Source organism: Diabrotica virgifera, chromosome 2 (assembly GCF_917563875.1).
Source record: "Diabrotica virgifera virgifera chromosome 2, PGI_DIABVI_V3a".
Classification (NCBI taxonomy): domain Eukaryota; kingdom Metazoa; phylum Arthropoda; class Insecta; order Coleoptera; family Chrysomelidae; genus Diabrotica; species Diabrotica virgifera.
Window position 1 is genome coordinate 159,015,079 of NC_065444.1, and position 18,390 is coordinate 159,033,468.

The following is an 18,390-nucleotide window of genomic DNA, read 5'->3' on the forward strand; positions in this document are numbered from 1 at the left end:
TGGTTGATGTATTGAATTTGGAACCACTGTTCTTACATTTACTGCTTGAAATGAGCGTATAACTTTGTCTCTGATTTTTCCAAAATATTTGTTGCACGCTTCCCTCTGTTTGTCCGAAAGTGCTTCCCAGTTTTTCTTAGTTAAGTGCGTGAACTTGTTATAGGATTTAATTAGCTGTGTCGTTACTTCTTCCTGTATGTCCTTAGATTTCGGTACTTTTTTCTTTAAGACCCTTCTGCTCTGTCTTAGTACTTCTTGTGCAAGTTCCTCAACTATTTTGACAAAATCTTCCCAAGTAACTTTGTTGCTACTCATTTATACATAATTTTCTATCCTCAGTTCCTGCACTTCTTAGCGAAAATATAAATTCGATAGTCTTACGGTGTATATAGATATGTGGTATATAGATATATAGTAAAAAATAACGAGATAAAATAATACGTCAATATATGGTAAAAATATGTAAAAAAAAATTGCAATAATAATAAATAATAGTTCAAAAATAAATAACGTTATATTAACCCTTGTAAATAAGTAGTTAGAATAATAATGTAAATGTATTATGCATATAGCGTATATTTGTTATATAGTTATATCGTATATTTATATTTATAGTGTATATTTACGATAGCAAATATTAAAATCATAAAAAAAAATTGCAAAAATGTACCCTCGTAATAAATAATATAAATAATATATACCTCAAATAATAATGGTAATATGCCATGTGAATAACTTTAATATTTGTGATAAAAAATTCCAATAATACCCATAAAGACAATTAAAAATAAATAGATAAAAATACTAGAAATATACCTTACATTACTGCTATACTATTCATTTGTTATGAAATATCGTGTCAAACAAAAGTCAAACAAAAAAAGTGATATTGTGCCGATGTGTTCTTTTGCCCTGGGCGTGGTTTTCACCCCCCGTTGGGGGTGAAAAAGTATGCGACCAAAGTAAGTCCGGAAATAGATAAACTGACTAATTGTAAGTAACTTTGGTTCTATAGAGTTTTTTCATTAAGTAGATATTTTTCGAGTTATTTGCCAGTTAAGATGTTCATTTGTTTAACAAAATAACCACGCTTTTAGACCGTTTTTCGCAGCAAATAACTCAAAAAGTAGGTATTTTGTCGAAAAAAACATTCTTAGCAAAAATATAGCCTGTAAAAAATTTTAAAAAATGGTGTATATATCACGTCTCTACACCTAGTAGAAGCAGAGGTATACCTAATGGGAAATAGGTTCATATTCGTCAAATTCCAAATGGAATATTTAACGTGAAATAACCAAAAATGAAGCACATTTCGGGGAAAATTCATTACAACTTATTTAAAGTGTTTAGAAAAAGCTTCATTTTTGTTTTATAAAAAAAATTTGTAGCATCAAAAGTAAACAAGTTACGCTCAAAATAAAGTTAGTCCTTCTTTTTGGTAAAATAATCTGGAAAAGCACCTCCTAATTAGTATCTCAAATGAACTTAATTGTTACGACTTCACAAAGTTTCTTGACTAGTGTATGTATTGTTTATATGATCTGTAAGCTTCATCGCTTCAAAGTCCTTATTTTTGAAAGGGGTTTAGTTAAAAGGGATTGAACGATTCACTGATCACGAATGTATGCAAATTTAGAAACACCAAATCTGAATCAATTTTTGTCTTACAGAAAAACAAAAGAACACAGGATATTCAGAAAGGAAAGGTTGACTTTTTTGTTTTTTGAGATTTTTGGAATCTCTAACAATTTTTTTCTACAACCGTGTTAAACATGCAATTTTTAGCACTTCATACGAGCGTTAAAAATGCTCCTTTAAGGCACTAGTGCTTTAAAATATTTTTAAGGCACTGCAGTTCGTATTGACCGTATAGGCAATTTTGATGTAATGTCAAAAAAATATAAGAGTGGAATGTCAGTCAAGTTCAAGTAAAAGTTTTTGTAGATATTGTCCTGTAATTATGGAAAAATCCATCAATATTCCATTGAAATAATGACGTGAATGTTATTTTTGTCTTAATTGAGAAGTGTCACTGTCAGAGTCAGAAATCTTTTTACCAAGGTAAGCATACATTTTCTTCTTAATAAATGTTAATTTGCGCCTTATACTTCTGTCTTTTAAGTGGGGATATACTTTTTCGAACATATTAATTAGACCGGAGTAATCTTTTGTGTATTCTTGATTGATACTCAAGGGTTCAGCAGAGCCGGTAATGTTAGTTAGAAGCATAACTAGTTGGTTGTAATCAAGAACGAAAGATGGAGAATGATTTTCAATGAACGTTTTTGCTGGTTCTAGTAGCATTGATAGAGAGTTACTACTATTTCTGTTAAAGCAGTTTTAGATTTTTTATTTTTGGCAGAATTTTAGGCTCACGAAACGACTCGTATTCTGCTGAAGAAGACTCAATTTCAAGTGAAGTTATATCGTCAACGGTACGCTTATGAGAGTTAGATTCTTAAACAATGTTTGTTATCGGGGTTGGGATGCTAACGTTGGTTCTCCTAATACCTGATGTAAATGTTGGGAATCTGCATTGGTGGAAACGTGGGAGATTGACATTTCTTCAGATGGTGTATATGTTTGTTGCGAAGCTGCATTGCCTAGACTGGGTAAAGAATTTTCATTATTTGAATGTTTATCTTCTAGAACTGTTGATTCGGAACACTGAGATGCTTTGTGGCCAGGCTTCTTGCAATTGTAGCAGACCAAGCCATCTTGTGATATGAAGATCCTATGATAGGTGTTATCAAACTCAAGTAGAAATGATTCCGGAGGTGTTAAATTGTGGGGACTGATGTATATTTGCCTCCTAAAGCTGAGAATATGGTTATATTCAGGTAAGGTGGCACTGATTTTAAGGAATGTCATAGGTGAAGCCGGTACTGAACCAATACTTTGTAATTCGTTTATTAGTATTTCATGAGGTATGGAGGGGCTTACGTTGGAGAGGACAATCCTCTCTGCTGGTGGTATTAATTTACTAGCTCGCACATGTGCTCCCTTAATTTCAATGTATCCTCTGTTGGTCATGAAATCTTCTACCAGTTGTTTGCTAGATAGGTACATACAGATGCGATTGTTAGACAGTTGGGAGCAGAATATAATATTTTTGGGTTGGATAACATTTCCCAAGTGAATGAGGTATTCTTGAAGTTTGGTATTGTCTAGTGCATTAAAAATGATCGCGTTCTCTTTAGAAGGAAACTGAATTTTTGATGTTGCTAAAGAATAATGTTTGTGAGACATTTTGTTGATATTGGATATTGGATTGCATTGTGGTAACATTATTTTCCATAATTAATTAATTTCATTAAACACTATTTGTCAATAAAAAGGATCCGACTCTGACCACCTGCAAAAACAGGTATTTGGGTCTGTTTCACGACAGGTGTAATTAACGTAAAACCACTGATAACGAAAAATTGTTTATAATAAATTTAACAAACTGTCCCAATATATTAAATTCAAAATGTTTCCACAAAGAAATTAATTAAATCTTGTACACTTAGGGCCGGTTGTTCGAAAGCTAATCAACAATGATCATTATTAAATATTTAATTACTGTCACCAAAACTGTCAATGTCAACTTTGTTTGGGTTGCTGAAAACATAATTAATTACAATAATACGATTTATTATTAATTATGTTAATAATTATTGTTATATTAATTGATTATAGTCTCAGAATTGTAATTAATTATGTTTTGACAACCCAAACAAAGTTGACATTGACAGCAATTAATTATTTGATAATGATCATTGTTGATTAGCGTTCGAACAACCGGCCCTTACAGTTTCGATTATAATTCGGCACAAATTCACAATTTATTGCTTTGTTTTATCGCTTAAAAATAACAATTTTACGGAGCACATGTTAGGAACCCATACCCGTAATTGAGTTGTTATAATTTTGATGTTAATTTTGTTTTGTGTTAATTTTAGTGAGTTTGATATTTTTAATTCAATAAACCTTCAAAACAGTGTTTTTATTTACGGATTTTACAAGACAAGAGATATTCTAATAATTAAAAAACAAAATCTTAGGGATGCCTTCGAGATAATACGAAAGGAGTATAAAGAAAAATCAGTCCAATGCCATCTAAGCAAAATATTTTTGTTACCGGAATAATATCAAACGATACCAATAGGTACATGTACCTACAAACTGAAGTGCCGGTGAAACTGATGTGAAATATTGTGCCGGTGTGTGTATAATCCACTGATATTTTAAATCCAAAAGTAAATGATTGCCACAATATATGCCCCTACTTCTATATATTTGTGTCTGCCACCATCTCCTTTCACGAGTGTTATTTATTTTATTAATTGACTAATGCGTAAGTATATAATCTGCTACAGAAACGTCCATTTTGCAGATACGGATTTATGGCAATTATTAAGGGAACGTCAAAATATTAGCTACAAAGTACGGAACGATATTTGGTTCGTTGCTTATTTCAAGATTCCGTGAAACAACGTCGCAAATTTAAGTTGGTCTTCGATGTTCGTAATGTTCGATACGGCATTCAGAGGCGGATTTGAAGATTTGCCGCCCCTGGGCTATCCACAATTTGCCGCCCTCTCCTCCGCCATTTTTTACTTTTATATCTAACTTCCACGCTTTGCCGCCCGCTGAATTCTGCCGCTCTGAGCTATAGCCCATTCTGCCCATAATATGTAAATCCAGCCCTGACGGCATTCGAAGCATTTTGTACGCCCCTTAGATTTCAATATACAGTGTGTTAATATATTCAACTGATATTTCATTGATACTTAATTTCTTGGTTATAGAGTTCTTTTTGAAGACTGTATGACCGGAAGAATGTTGCGTTTACAAAATTTAAAGGTAAATTACCCAAAGATCCACAGACATATTGAGAGATCAATTGAATATTACGCTTTGTTTTTGTTCGCTACTATTTACTTTAGCGAATATTTTGTTAATTAGAAGTTTTTTCTTAACTCTTGTTATTTTGAAATGTTTAAAAAGTGCCAGTGTAAAATACGGATTATGTTCGTATAAATGGGAAATAATTTGTTGCCATTATCTTTACCTTGTTTTTTACAGTTTTCCTTGTGATGGATTGCATTTTCTTTTGTCATCATTAAATGTTAATGCCCAGTTTAAATTTTTAAGGGAAATCAACATATTACTCTAATCTAATAATTAACAAACGATAACATCATCAAATTGATACATTTTGCTGTATTGCTCGTTAACCAGTGGCTACTATCTGCATTTAATATAGAAAAATACATGTAACAAATTACGAACAGAGACATCGTTTAAATATTGAGTGGGTAAATAATTATTAAATTTTAAGCACGTATATCCAATGTAAATAAGAACAGAAATAGAATATTGCAGATAAGTAGCAGACGTATGTGTAAGCTAGAAAAACTGAGATCAAAATATATACTGAAAGAAACAATCGTAAAGCAAAGAAAACATAAAAGTAATTGCTCGTACAAAGAAGACTGTAACAAAAAAAAGTAGCGAAATTTATAATTAAATTAATGCTGCACTGGGCACACTACAGATTTTACAGAAAAAAGAACACTGCAACGTAAAAAGTAAAAAAATACTGCAACATAAAAAGTAAAGCAAAAATAAGTCAACTTATAGAGATATGATCTTTAGCAGCACTCCGTAGGCTTTGTCTTCCGTACAACATATTCAGCGTTTATAAGAAGATATGCTGTTTTCAGAGTTTTAGCACCATCTATTCAGATGATTCCTAGCCAGAGTTAGATGATACAACACTAACGATTTATCCCATTAAAGTATCATTTAATAATGAGGAATCTAAAGCCGCGTCCTCACTGGTAAATATTTGCGACGAACCAGCTGTTCGTCGCAAATATTTGCGCGCTCGAGATAAATTGTGCTAGTGTGAACGTGTTCGTCGCATAAATCGAATGCAAGAACTTTCGACGCACACATACAACGCAGACGCTCCATCGGATGTCGGTTTTTGAGCAAAGATCAAAGGATTTGCGTCGCATACGATTTGCAGTGTGAACGAACGATAAACAAATTTTCGATGGTCGAGCAGTTAAATTGGCCATACAAATTCTTTCGACGAACTATTAGTTCAAGATGCACGTAAAAATTTACCAGTGAGGACGCGGCTTTATATTTTGGCCAAATATATTATAAATATAGCTAACTAAAATCTCTGGATATTATAAACAGTATTAATATAGGTTTGTTCCAACACAACGAAGAACCGTCATGTAACGACCACGCTACTATAAAATAATACGTTCCATGCGTTCTGTGTTTATATATCGTGCGTTTCATGGGTTATTTTGTTTACTGCGCATTACGGTGATGTTACATGGATGGTTTCTCGTTGTGTTGGAACAAACCTATGTTTCATTTTAAATTATTGAACTCAAACTTCATCAAGTAACTACTATGTGCTAACTACATAAATACTACAAAAACGGTTTATAAATGTCCTTTTTTAAGGCCTGATGACCTGATGTACTATTTGTGTTTATTTATTATTATAGATTTCAATTCCAATATTATTTTTTTTAGACTATACTGTGTTGATGGTTGACGTCACTGTAAAAAAATGAAAATGATACAAGAAGTATTCTAAAGCACAATACTATTTATAAAGGTAATTATAAAACTTTTAAATGAAAAGAAAAATGCTCATTCGTCATTATATCATTATATAATAAGAAATTATAAAAATTGAAGAAAAAAAATCTTCTGTGTAAAAGGTATATTAGTTTGAAAACCCCAATAAAGGGCTACATTAAAATAGAGAACGTTTTCGCTCTAAAGAGAGCATCATCAGTGTTCTAAGCCTAAAATAAGTATAACCATAATTAGTGAAGACAAGAGTAAAAAATTTTTTAAAGGATGACCAAGATAAAAAATTAGGTTATACTTACAAGCTCTACATGCTAAGCCACCAAAATACATGGGTTAAAACCCTTAAAATGCCGACCAAAAGTCTTACATTTGCATATTATTTATTAAACCCTGGCGATGGGTGAAATTTAAAAGGTATACCTCAAGGCACCATATGACTATACCACAAGCATGTGGGTGGTTGAGTTGATTTCTCTGTCTTCACAAAGAGAAAGGTGAAAGCCACCTGATTACAGGTGAGAGGTGTGAAAGCGTTTCTGCCTAATGCCAGTAGAGGCAGACAGTGTAACATGAAGTTGTGTGAACTGATATGTAGTTTGGTACACTAGCCAAAAATTTATAAAATTTATTTGTGGTAAAATTCAATAATAACAACCAACATCGTGTGCTAGGACTACAAGTATTCCACATTAAGCTAACAAGAATAATATACGGAGTGAAAATAAGATTATTTAAAAACGAATTGTCAACAGGGTTCAAATGAGTGTATTACTAAAAATAGGCAACCAAACATACATGCGATAAATTTAAAATATTATTTTGTTTTAATAGTTGAAAAAGAATAAATTTGCCCATATGCTCAAATGCATCTAGGGTAGAGAAAATAAGTAGATTTTTTAAACTAATAAACATGATGAGGGCAATGTCTAGGTTGAAGTTTTCATTCTTATAAGTATGTAGTCGCTTGACATCCAGCACAAAGATGATTGATGTACCTGACTGAATGAATTGAAAAGTCAACAAAGGTATAACTAGTGGTGTCGCTTGACATACAGCACAAAGATGATTGATGTACCTGACTGAATGAATTGAAAAGTCAACAAAGGTATGACTAGTGGTAGTCCTATGAGGCAGGGGCTCCGTATGTCTGATATTTTATTATTAATATGGAGGATGAATTCATCCCCTTAATATGGAGGATGAAATATCAGCTATACGGAGCCCCTGCCTCATAGGACTACCACTAGTCATACCTTTGTTGACTTTTCAATTCATTCATAGGACTACCACTAGTCATACATACTTATAAAAATGAAAACTTCAACCTAGACATTGCCCTCCTCATGTTTAAAAAATCTACTTATTTTCTCTGCCCTAGATGCATTTGAGCATATTGGCAAATTTATTATTTTTCAACTATTAACCCTTAACTTGGCAAAACAAGAAATACGCAAAATAAAAATTATTTCTGACATTATTTGTTGAAGTGGGTCATCAATTAATACATTTTCACTAATAAACTTTTTTTTAACAAATTTTGACTTTGATTTGTACGTGTGTATCTGAATGCACAACGCCAAGAAACCCTAAAACAATATGTGTGTATTACAATACACAGTACCAATTTGAGTACTTGTTTTCGAAATTAAAATTAGGTGGAAAAATGAAAGAACACCCAGGGTTGTACTGATTTATTTTACTAACAAAAATATTACAATGATTACTTCTTGCTCATATGGAAATCGTAAAAACAATTTCGTTTTGACACAAAACAAAGACGTACGTCACATTTCGTACATTTTATATGTGTTTGGATATTTACACAATTGCGACATCGGCCCTTTGTGGAAAATTGTGAAAGGTGTCCGAAATTATCAAATCTTATATCACCTTCTGGCCGGGGTTGAAATATGGTTCTTATTCTTTTTTTTTGGAACAGCGATGTCCTCATTTGAAGGTCTTCCAAGTGTTTTATTTTTACGGAGCAAGCTGTCGATTATGGAAAAAAGAAATTGTTTTAAAGTTTTTGTTCTTTTATATCATCAAAAATTTATATCATCAAAAACATTTTAAAGTAATCAATTGGAGATAAAATCTCGTCTGGAACTTGAAAATTATCCTCTTCAATATCTACCGGGTAGCTAAAAGGTTCCTCTGTCCAGCTGTATATTTTCGCTTTCTTGTTTTTGTTTTTCTTTTGAACTTTTTGTTGCTGTTTGTTCTTTTTTAAATTGAGAGGTTTATGATCAAGCTCATCTGCTAAGGCTTCATCTACAACATACCCAATACGCTCATCTAGCTCGTTGTTTTTAGCACCTTCTGCATTTTCTACCTTTTCATTGTTTGCTTCGTTTTCCAAGATCTCCTCGTTTTCGAGCAATATATTCGATAAAATAGTAAACTTAGATGAATTTTCTAATTCATCGTCATCAACACCCTCTATTACAGGATATGCTAAAGGGGCGGACGGAAACATAATATATTCTTCATTATCACTTTCAATATCGGAGTCAATATTTCTATTGGGAACTAAAATATTATACTCACAAACCTCCTCATCATTTATTTGTTGAGTTGCTAATTGTATATTCTCTTTGTTCTGTTGGAAGCCATAATCTGAAACAAAGACGAACTTGAAACTAATACCCAGCGCCCATTACTAAAACTTATTAGAATACATTTAAATAAAATCACAAAATATATTAATTTTATACAGTTAACAATTCAACGAGTACTACCCTGGACACCTATTACTCGTCGTTCTTATTTAAATGGTCTAAAACGGGCAGTGTGAATTTAAATTCACATTTATTGTTGTTCGTGTTATTGGCGATGTGAATTTAAATACACATGTTTTTTAGACCAAGCTCACATTTTATCAAACATCTAAATTACGAAACTATTGACATATTACTAAAGGACAATGCTTACCTTATTCGATTTTATTCACAGAATTAAAATAACTTTACAAATCGCCACAAAAACTACCGTTATCTTGGGAAAAGTTGGTAAATTGAACCCGGCCAATGGTCGTCACAGAACTAACCTATAAAAAGTTGACAAATTTATTCCCGCCAAATATAAAAATTGCAACAATGTAGTTACCTGTACAAAGAACAGGGGTGTATCGAAATACACATTACAATATCTACGCAGATTTGGAGGTTTAAACTTTGTAAAAAAAAATCTAAAATAGTTGTGTATTAAGATACACATTGTCAAGTTAAGGGTTAAAACAAAATCATAATTTAAATTTATCGCATGTATGGTTGGTTGCCTATTTTTAGTAATACACTCATTTGAACCCTGTTGAAAATTCGTTTTTAAATAACCTTATTTTCACTCCGTATATTATTTTTGTTAGCTTAATGTGGAATACTTGTAGTCCAAGCACACGATGTTGATGGTTATTATTGAATTTTACTACAAATAAATTTTATAAATTTTTGGCTAGTGTACCAAACTACATATCAGTTCACACAACTTCATGTTACACTGTCTGCCTCTACTGCTATTAGTCAGAAACGCTTTCACACCTGTCACCTGTAATCAGTTGGCTTTCACCTTTCTCTTTGTGAAGACAGAGAAATCAACTCAACCACCCACATGCTTGTGGTATAGTCATATGGTGCCTTGAGGTATACCTTTTAAATTTCACCCATCGCCAGGGTTTAATAAATAATATGCCAATGTAAGACCTTTGGTCAGCATTTTAAGGGTTTTAACCTATGTATTTTTGGTGGCTTAGCATGTAGAGCTTGTAAGTATAACCTAATTTTTTATCTTGGTCATCCTTTAAAAAAATTGTTTACTCTTGTCTTCACTAATTATGGTTATAATTATTTTAAGCTTATAACACTGATGATGCTCTCTTTAGAGCGAAAACGTTCTGTATTTTAATGTAGGCCTTTATTAAGGTTTTTAAACTAATATACCTTTTACACAGGAGATTTTTTTTCTTCAATTTTTGTAATTAATGGTATACAGCCATCTACAGGAAAACAATGTTTCCTTATGGAAAGAAATTAAAACAAACAACTGCTTCACAGACATGCCGAACCGTCATCCACCAATTTTTTTTGTTTTATTCTCGTATGAACTCTACATGTACAGTTACGATCACTGAATAGTTTACACCTTAATTTTTATATTGTAATACTGTAAAATTGCAGTGTCGTACGGATCTGATAAATGTCAAAGTAAAAAAATTTCAAAAAGTCAATACTTGTCAAAAATTTCGCGTGTTGAAAAATAAAATAAAACGATATCAAACTCCTCCAAAAAAAACTTCTTTGTATTTCCCATTTTGTTAATCTTTTTATTTAGCTTAATGCCTCGGAAACTAATGGCCCTTGGCATTTTTGTTAAATTTTGTAAAATATATTTATATTGTTTTGATTTTTTAATTTTAATCAACCTATTCTAGGTACACCACTGGTCACGTCACTTTGACGTAAAAGATACGTTTAAACGAGGTAAAATTTAAAAAAAAAATCGGCTCCTAGATACGTAAGACTGTCAACTATCCAATGATCGTAACTGTATCTCACCCTGCTCGGAAATAGGAAATTTTAAATAATTCCCAATTTAGGGATCCTTTATAATAAGCGAGTATTATTTCAATATAGAACGTATGCTAGCCATCTTAATATATTAATATTCTTTTTCTAATGGCGCTACAACCCTTTGTGAGTCTTGGGCTGCTTAACAATATTCTTCAATATTCTAGTTAGAGATCTTTCTCTACGTCGTCGTCTATTTATCTTCTACGGGGCCTCTTCCTCTTCCTCTTGTTCTATTTCCTTGGGGCTTCCATCTCTGGATTACCTTTACAGCTAGATTATCTGGCATTCTTTCTAAGTAACCAAGTCAGAGTAGTCTTTGTGACTTTACACTATCTAACAATATCTGCCGTCTGCATTAGTCCTTCCAGCTCGTAGTTCATTTTAATTCTCCACGAACCATCGCTGTAATGGGTTGGCCCAAATATCTTTCTTAGTATTTCGCACTCAAATATTCTAAGTCGATTTTCATCAATGGTTGAGAGGGTCCAGGTTTCACATCAATATGTGAACACTGGTCTAATTACTGTTTTGTAGATTCTAACCTTAGACTGACGATTCAGTAATAACTTACTTCTCATTAAGTTTTGTATGCATAAAAGCACTTATTGCCGCTAAAAATCCGCTTTTATTTTTTGACTGACGCTGTTGTTGTCAATTATTATTGAGGAAAGTAGGAAAAAGTTGACGCATGTTCGTAGGTATGGTTGTCTACCTTCAGATTCTCATGTTGATTCGACGTTGTGCACTCCATATATTTTGTTTTACTTTCATTTACACAGAGTGTCTCCGAAAATAGTGCGTTCCTTTAAGGTATGGATATAATACACAATGTAAAACAAAAAGGTCCTATAACATTTTTTTCTAAAGTTAACCGTTTCCAAAAAAAGTACATGGTTCTCCATATAAGCGAACTTTTATTTTCATAAAATTTAAAAATTTGGCATCACTGTACAAGAACTGTTAGTGATTTAGGTTATTGACACCCAGAAAACTGTAGGTCAGACAGATACACCTGCAAAATAATTATACCACCCCATGTTTGAAAATAACAAAACAAGAATTTGTTTGTTTGTTTAGAATGAAGACAGGGTTTATGTAAATACTAAAGGCTAATGCTGCAACTATTTTTGAATTGTGATTGTCTATGTTTAGATTTTTGTATACATAGTTGCCAGATTTCAATTTGCACACCAAAATGTATTTTGGTTTTTTGGCCAAACGGTTGAATTTAGAAAAAAATGTTATAGGACTTTTTTGCTCTACATGGTACCTTCTACCTATACCTTTAAGTAACGCACTATTTTCGGGGACACCCTGTATATAGGCCAAATGTAGCATATTTCGTTTCAGCTCTATAGCTTTTTCACTTAATACCCTTTTGTTGCGCCTTATTATGACATTGATATTATTTGTTTTATCCTCGATTTAACTCGGTTTTATCTTTGATATATTATTATGCTCTTCCATTTTGGTATGAATCGTTGCCCTATTTAGTTCAATTACCCTTATCCAAATTATCTTATATTTTTGAAGTGAAAACTTCTTTAGGGACGTTGTGCACTCTTTGGATGGGGAAAAAGCATTGAATTCGCGACCGTCATTGTGATCGTCATCGCTTAGACAGAATAAATTTTGTACGTATATATTTTGTGTATGTACATATAAATTATGTAGAAGTATGTAAATTTTATTTAAAATAAATGTAAAACCTATTTTTTGATGGGGAAAAAGGATTGATTTAGCGACCACCATCGCGACCGTCATCGCTTCGGCGAAATAAATTTTGTACGTGTGGATATATATTATTTGTATATGTATGTTATATCCGTTTTTACCAACTAACCTTAATAATGAAGTACAGTGGAACCCCGTTAACTCGGATTAATTGGGACCGCGGCCGATCCGGGTTATCGAAAATCCGGGTTAGCCGGAGAAAATGGTAAAAATTAATAGAATATGGTATGCTTACAGATAAACTCCGTTATAATTGTCACACAGACACTGGTAAACCACGTTCGCATTCCACACAAAACCACACATACAAAGCGTCGTCAAAAGTCTCATTCTTAGCTTTATTAGCTTTGCACCGATTAAACTGTCTTTTGTTATCATTTTGAAAAAACAAATTCTTCGATTTTAGTTCTATTTTTCTTCCAATCCGATACTGTAGATATACCGACACCATAATATAATGCTGCAAGATTCACCTTTATCAATTCTACTTAATGCTTCTAGTTTCTTTTCCATTGTCACTACAACATTTTTACGTTTTGTTGCCCTTATAGACAAAAGACACGCAAACACAAAATCTGAATAAATTTACGAACGATTACAAAATGGAAGCGAACAATAATACGACTTTACTACACACAATACCGTCTCTGATGTTATGTTATTTAATAAAAGTGATGACTAAGACCATTGTTAAAAAAAGAATTTTAATAGTCTTTTCTAAGCAATGCTAACACAGACAGTTTCAAAAAAATAAAGGATAATACAGGTGCATGTTGTTTTCGACAATGAATGTGGTGTACCATGAGTCATTTTTACTATGTTATATGTAGTTCAATCCGGTTCCATTATCTCTCAAATATTATATTACATAGAGTTGGTACAAAACCTCGTGAACCTTGAAAATGCGTATGTATAACCGAAATAAAATGAAGCCAAAAACATACGACTATTTTATTTGCTGCGAATTGCGCGACATCAGGGTCCCATCTGCACCCTGATATTTTCAGTAATGTCGGATTCATCAATCGTTTCGTTCGTATATTGACGTCACCAAATGAATGAATTAGGTTCACGAGATTTTGTAACAGCAATACATTTTTATTGTTGAAATGTTTGTCTGATAAAAATCGGTCCGGGTTAGCCGGAGTTCCGGGTTATCGGGGGCCGACTTATCGGGGTTCCACTGTACCTACTTATTTCCCATCAGGATATATCAGGTGTCAGCCATCTGAATCGACGCATCCAGTTTCAATGCCAATGTCAGCGAGAACTACTACGTCCAAGCTTTCTCACAACCTCAGCATTTTGTAAATCATATAAAACCATTTGCCGGTGTTTAATATTTGTTCGTAATAATTTAGATTTAGTACATGTAACTTTAATTTTTCTATTTTTCAAAATAAAATATTTTTTAAAAAGTCTAAAAAGTTTTAAGTAGGATCTGGAAACGTTGTTAGAACACGGAAAGGCCTAACTAACAACGGTGGATTCCAATCCTTTGATTCAGAAACGAACCATCCAAAAAGGCAGAGCCGTCATCACTTTGCAGATATCTACGGATTAGGAACACCTGGTGAAGCCCCTGGTAGAGACGCTGTCGAGAACAAGATGACTAGATGTTTTTGGATTTAGTGTAAGTCTAATATTGAATCATCTCGTATATTATTATATTTTTATTATTATTACTGAATACTGTTCGATATTCCAATATTGATTATACTGAAAATCAATAAAGACAACTACATATTTATTTTCATTATTTGACGTTTATACTGTAAATCGTCAATTTTTTTTTTATTTATTGTTCTTATAAAACGCCTGAAACACGCACTCTTCGCTCATCGGGCAGTTATTATAAAAACATTTTTTAATATTAAATACAACCACTATATATTTTTCTGATTACCTTTTTAACTATTTGACGTTTATTCTGTTAATCGTCATTTCTTTATTTTCACTACTGTTCTTATATAAACGTCTGAAACACGCACTTTTCGCCCATCAGACAGTTATTATAAAAACATTTTTCTGATACCTATTAAATACAACTACTAAATATTACTTTTTATTATCATTATTGTTATTATATACACGTCTGAAACACGCACATTTCGCTAATCGGACAGTTGTTATAAAAACATTTTCTGATATATTTTTTATTATTTCTGATTATTATTTGATATTTAAATTGATTTATTTGACTATTTTTATTTATATTATTTGATATATTGATTATTCCATTTGACTTATTTGACCATTTTTATTTTTATTATTTGATATTTTGATTATTTCATATTTAAATTGTTTTATTTGACCATTTTTTATTTTTGATATATTGATTACCTGTTTTATTTAAATTTATTTGATCATCATGACTGACAACAGTAATACTTCTCGTCCCGCAGTCCCCGTATCTCATATCGAGAATGAACCCGAAGTAGAACCTTATAAACTATCCAAAATATTTTCGATCGTACCCGAATTTGAAGGCGATCAAATATTTTTACAAACTTTTCTAAATGCTTGTGACTATGCCTACAATATGTCTACGCGTGATCAAAAACAACTATTAGTAATTCACATAAAAAATAAACTTCGCGGAAGAGCAGCGCAACTCATAAGCTCTAGAAATCCCTTATCATATCTAGAAATTAAGCAACTTCTTAATTCCTACTTTGGAGACACTAGAGACCTATCTTCTCTCATACAAGATTTACAGAGAGTCTAACAACTTCCAAATGAATCGGCTCTTACATTCCTCAATCGTGTCCAAGTCCTTAATGAAAAAATGCATGCCAATATCCAGAAATCTGGCCTCACTCCTGAAGAGAAACAAGCCCAAATCGTACTAATCGAATCAATGGCGCTCAATACATTATTGAACGGCCTCGATCCAAAAATTGCACATATTGTTCGTGCTAGTAATCCAAAAGACCTTCTTCAAGCTCAGATCCGCATCAGACGAGAGCTACAATTATCTTATTTCGAGATACAGAAAACCAATCGCCCCAATCCTCCAAGACCCAATCAAAATAATCAAGCCATTAGAAGACCAAACTTTCAACCACCTAGATGCACCTTTTGTGGACGCATTGGCCACTCAAACAACGAATGTCGCTCTAGACAAAATTCCCAAAATAATTCCCATAATTTTAACGATACTCGAAATTTCAGTAGCTATCAAAACTTCAATAATGCCCAAAATAATGGCTTTCAGAGGCAAAACTTCAGCCCGAATAATAACTATCAAAACACTAGACCTAACGACCAACAAAGACCTCAGTTCAATCAAAATAACCCACAAATACGCCCTTCTGTAATTCATAAGAATCCAAATTTTTCGAGCGATAGACAGAGAGCTCATTTTGTTAACTACGAACCTGACTATGTTCATGATTATACCCCAGCTCCAATTGAAAACTATCATTACGAAGACTTCTCCGATAATAATTATTATCCACCTCCTGATTATTACAATTCATTCGATGAATCGATCGATTTAATTGATAGCCAAGACTATCAGGATTTTCTCACAGTTCCAAATCAGAACCACCCACCAGACAATGCCATTTCAATAAACGAACCTTTGTCTCAAATAAAAAATCAGATCCAAACTCTAAATTTGGACGACATGAACCCGTCTCTAAATTTTCCAGAACAGAAATTTCTCTAAGCCCTCCTCTTGCTGTAAACTCTAAAAATCCTTATTATATAACAGACGCATCAAACAAGTTTAAACTACTTATCGATACCGGTGTTTGTATCTCTATCTTTAATTGAAATGAAATAAATGGCGACTCGATTCTAGTTTTCTGTTGACCTAGATATCAAAATATCAAAAGGCACCGCTGGGAAAATATTCCAAAAATGCGGTTCAGAGAAACTATATGAAACGAGTCTTTGTACTCTCATACAGAGTATGGCATTAGTAAAAATACAAAAATAGACGGTTTAGTTTTGATTTAAATCTGTCTCCTGCCATCCCCCGATAGCGCTATTTCTAGGTCTACCTTTTGTCAAGGAGGCTATGCAAGAAGACAAATTTAAATCAAAACTTCCGTAGTTCTCGGTATACAATAAAACTATTTATACCGGAGTAAGGTTAGAACGCCCTCTAACGGGGAATAAGTCAAATAAATGGCGACTCGATTCTAGTTTTCTGTTGACCTAGATATCAAAATATCAAAAGGCACCGCTGGGAAAATATTCCAAAAATGCGGTTCAGAGAAACTATATGAAACGAGTCTTTGTACTCTCATACAGAGTATGGCATTAGTAAAAATACAAAAGTAGACGGTTTAGTTTTGATTTAAATCTGTCTCCTGCCATCCCCCGATAGCGCTATTTCTAGGTCTACCTTTTGTCAAGGAGGCTATGCAAGAAGACAAATTTAAATCAAAACTTCCGTAGTTCTCGGTATACAATAAAACTATTTATACCGGAGTAAGGTTAGAACGCCCTCTAACGGGGAATAAGTGAAATAAATGGCGACTCGATTCTAGTTTTCTGTTGACCTAGATATCAAAATATCAAAAGGCACCGCTGGGAAAATATTCCAAAAATGCGGTTCAGAGAAACTATATGAAACGAGTTTTTGTACTCTCATACAGAGTATGGCATTAGTAAAAATACAAAAATAGACGGTTTAGTTTTGATTTAAATCTGTCTCCTGCCATCCCCCGATAGCGCTATTTCTAGGTCTACCTTTTGTCAAGGAGGCTATGCAAGAAGACAAATTTAAATCAAAACTTCCGTAGTTCTCGGTATACAATAAAACTATTTATACCGGAGTAAGGTTAGAACGCCCTCTAACGGGGAATAAGTGAAATAAATGGCGACTCGATTCTAGTTTTCTGTTGACCTAGATATCAAATTATCAAAAGGCACCGCTGGGAAAATATTCCAAAAATGCGGTTCAGAGAAACTATATGAAACGAGTCTTTGTACTCTCATACAGAGTATGGCATTAGTAAAAATACAAAAATAGACGGTTTAGTTTTGATTTAAATCTGTCTCCTGCCATCCCCCGATAGCGCTATTTCTAGGTCTACCTTTTGTCAAGGAGGCTATGCAAGAAGACAAATTTAAATCAAAACTTCCGTAGTTCTCGGTATACAATAAAACTATTTATACCGGAGTAAGGTTAGAACGCCCTCTAACGGGAAATAAGTGAAATAAATGGCGACTCGATTCTAGTTTTCTGTTGACCTAGATATCAAAATATCAAAAGGCACCGCTGGGAAAATATTCCAAAAATGCGGTTCAGAGAAACTATATGAAACGAGTCTTTGTACTCTCATACAGAGTATGGCATTAGTAAAAATACAAAAATAGACGGTTTAGTTTTGATTTAAATCTGTCTCCTGCCATCCCCCGATAGCGCTATTTCTAGGTCTACCTTTTGTCAAGGAGGCTATGCAAGAAGACAAATTTAAATCAAAACTTCCGTAGTTCTCGGTATACAATAAAACTATTT

General features: G+C 33.0%; 2 protein-coding genes across 3 annotated transcripts in view; both read left to right on the top strand.

Moving 5' to 3' along the window:
• The window catches only part of LOC114330647 (leucine-rich repeat, immunoglobulin-like domain and transmembrane domain-containing protein 3), a 51,135-nt gene that overhangs the window by 18,838 nt on the left and 13,907 nt on the right, over positions 1 to 18,390 (top strand). The window contains exon 3 of one of the 2 annotated variants that reach the window (XR_007696201.1): positions 6,550 to 6,634. Coding sequence is in view for 1 of the 2 variants with exons in the window: in XM_050642871.1 (XP_050498828.1) it covers positions 6,550 to 6,571 (22 nt within the window). In the remaining variant the exon portion in view is untranslated. Of the gene's footprint in view, positions 1 to 6,549; positions 6,636 to 18,390 lie in introns of those variants that run through there. The other variant, XM_050642871.1, reaches the window with a different exon arrangement.
• On the top strand, positions 14,531 to 16,587 carry LOC126880843 (putative uncharacterized protein DDB_G0286901). Its single transcript, XM_050644911.1, has 2 exons — positions 14,531 to 14,547; positions 15,837 to 16,587. The coding sequence occupies exons 1-2, from the start codon at positions 14,531 to 14,533 to the stop codon at positions 16,585 to 16,587; spliced, it is 768 nt and encodes a 255-aa protein (XP_050500868.1).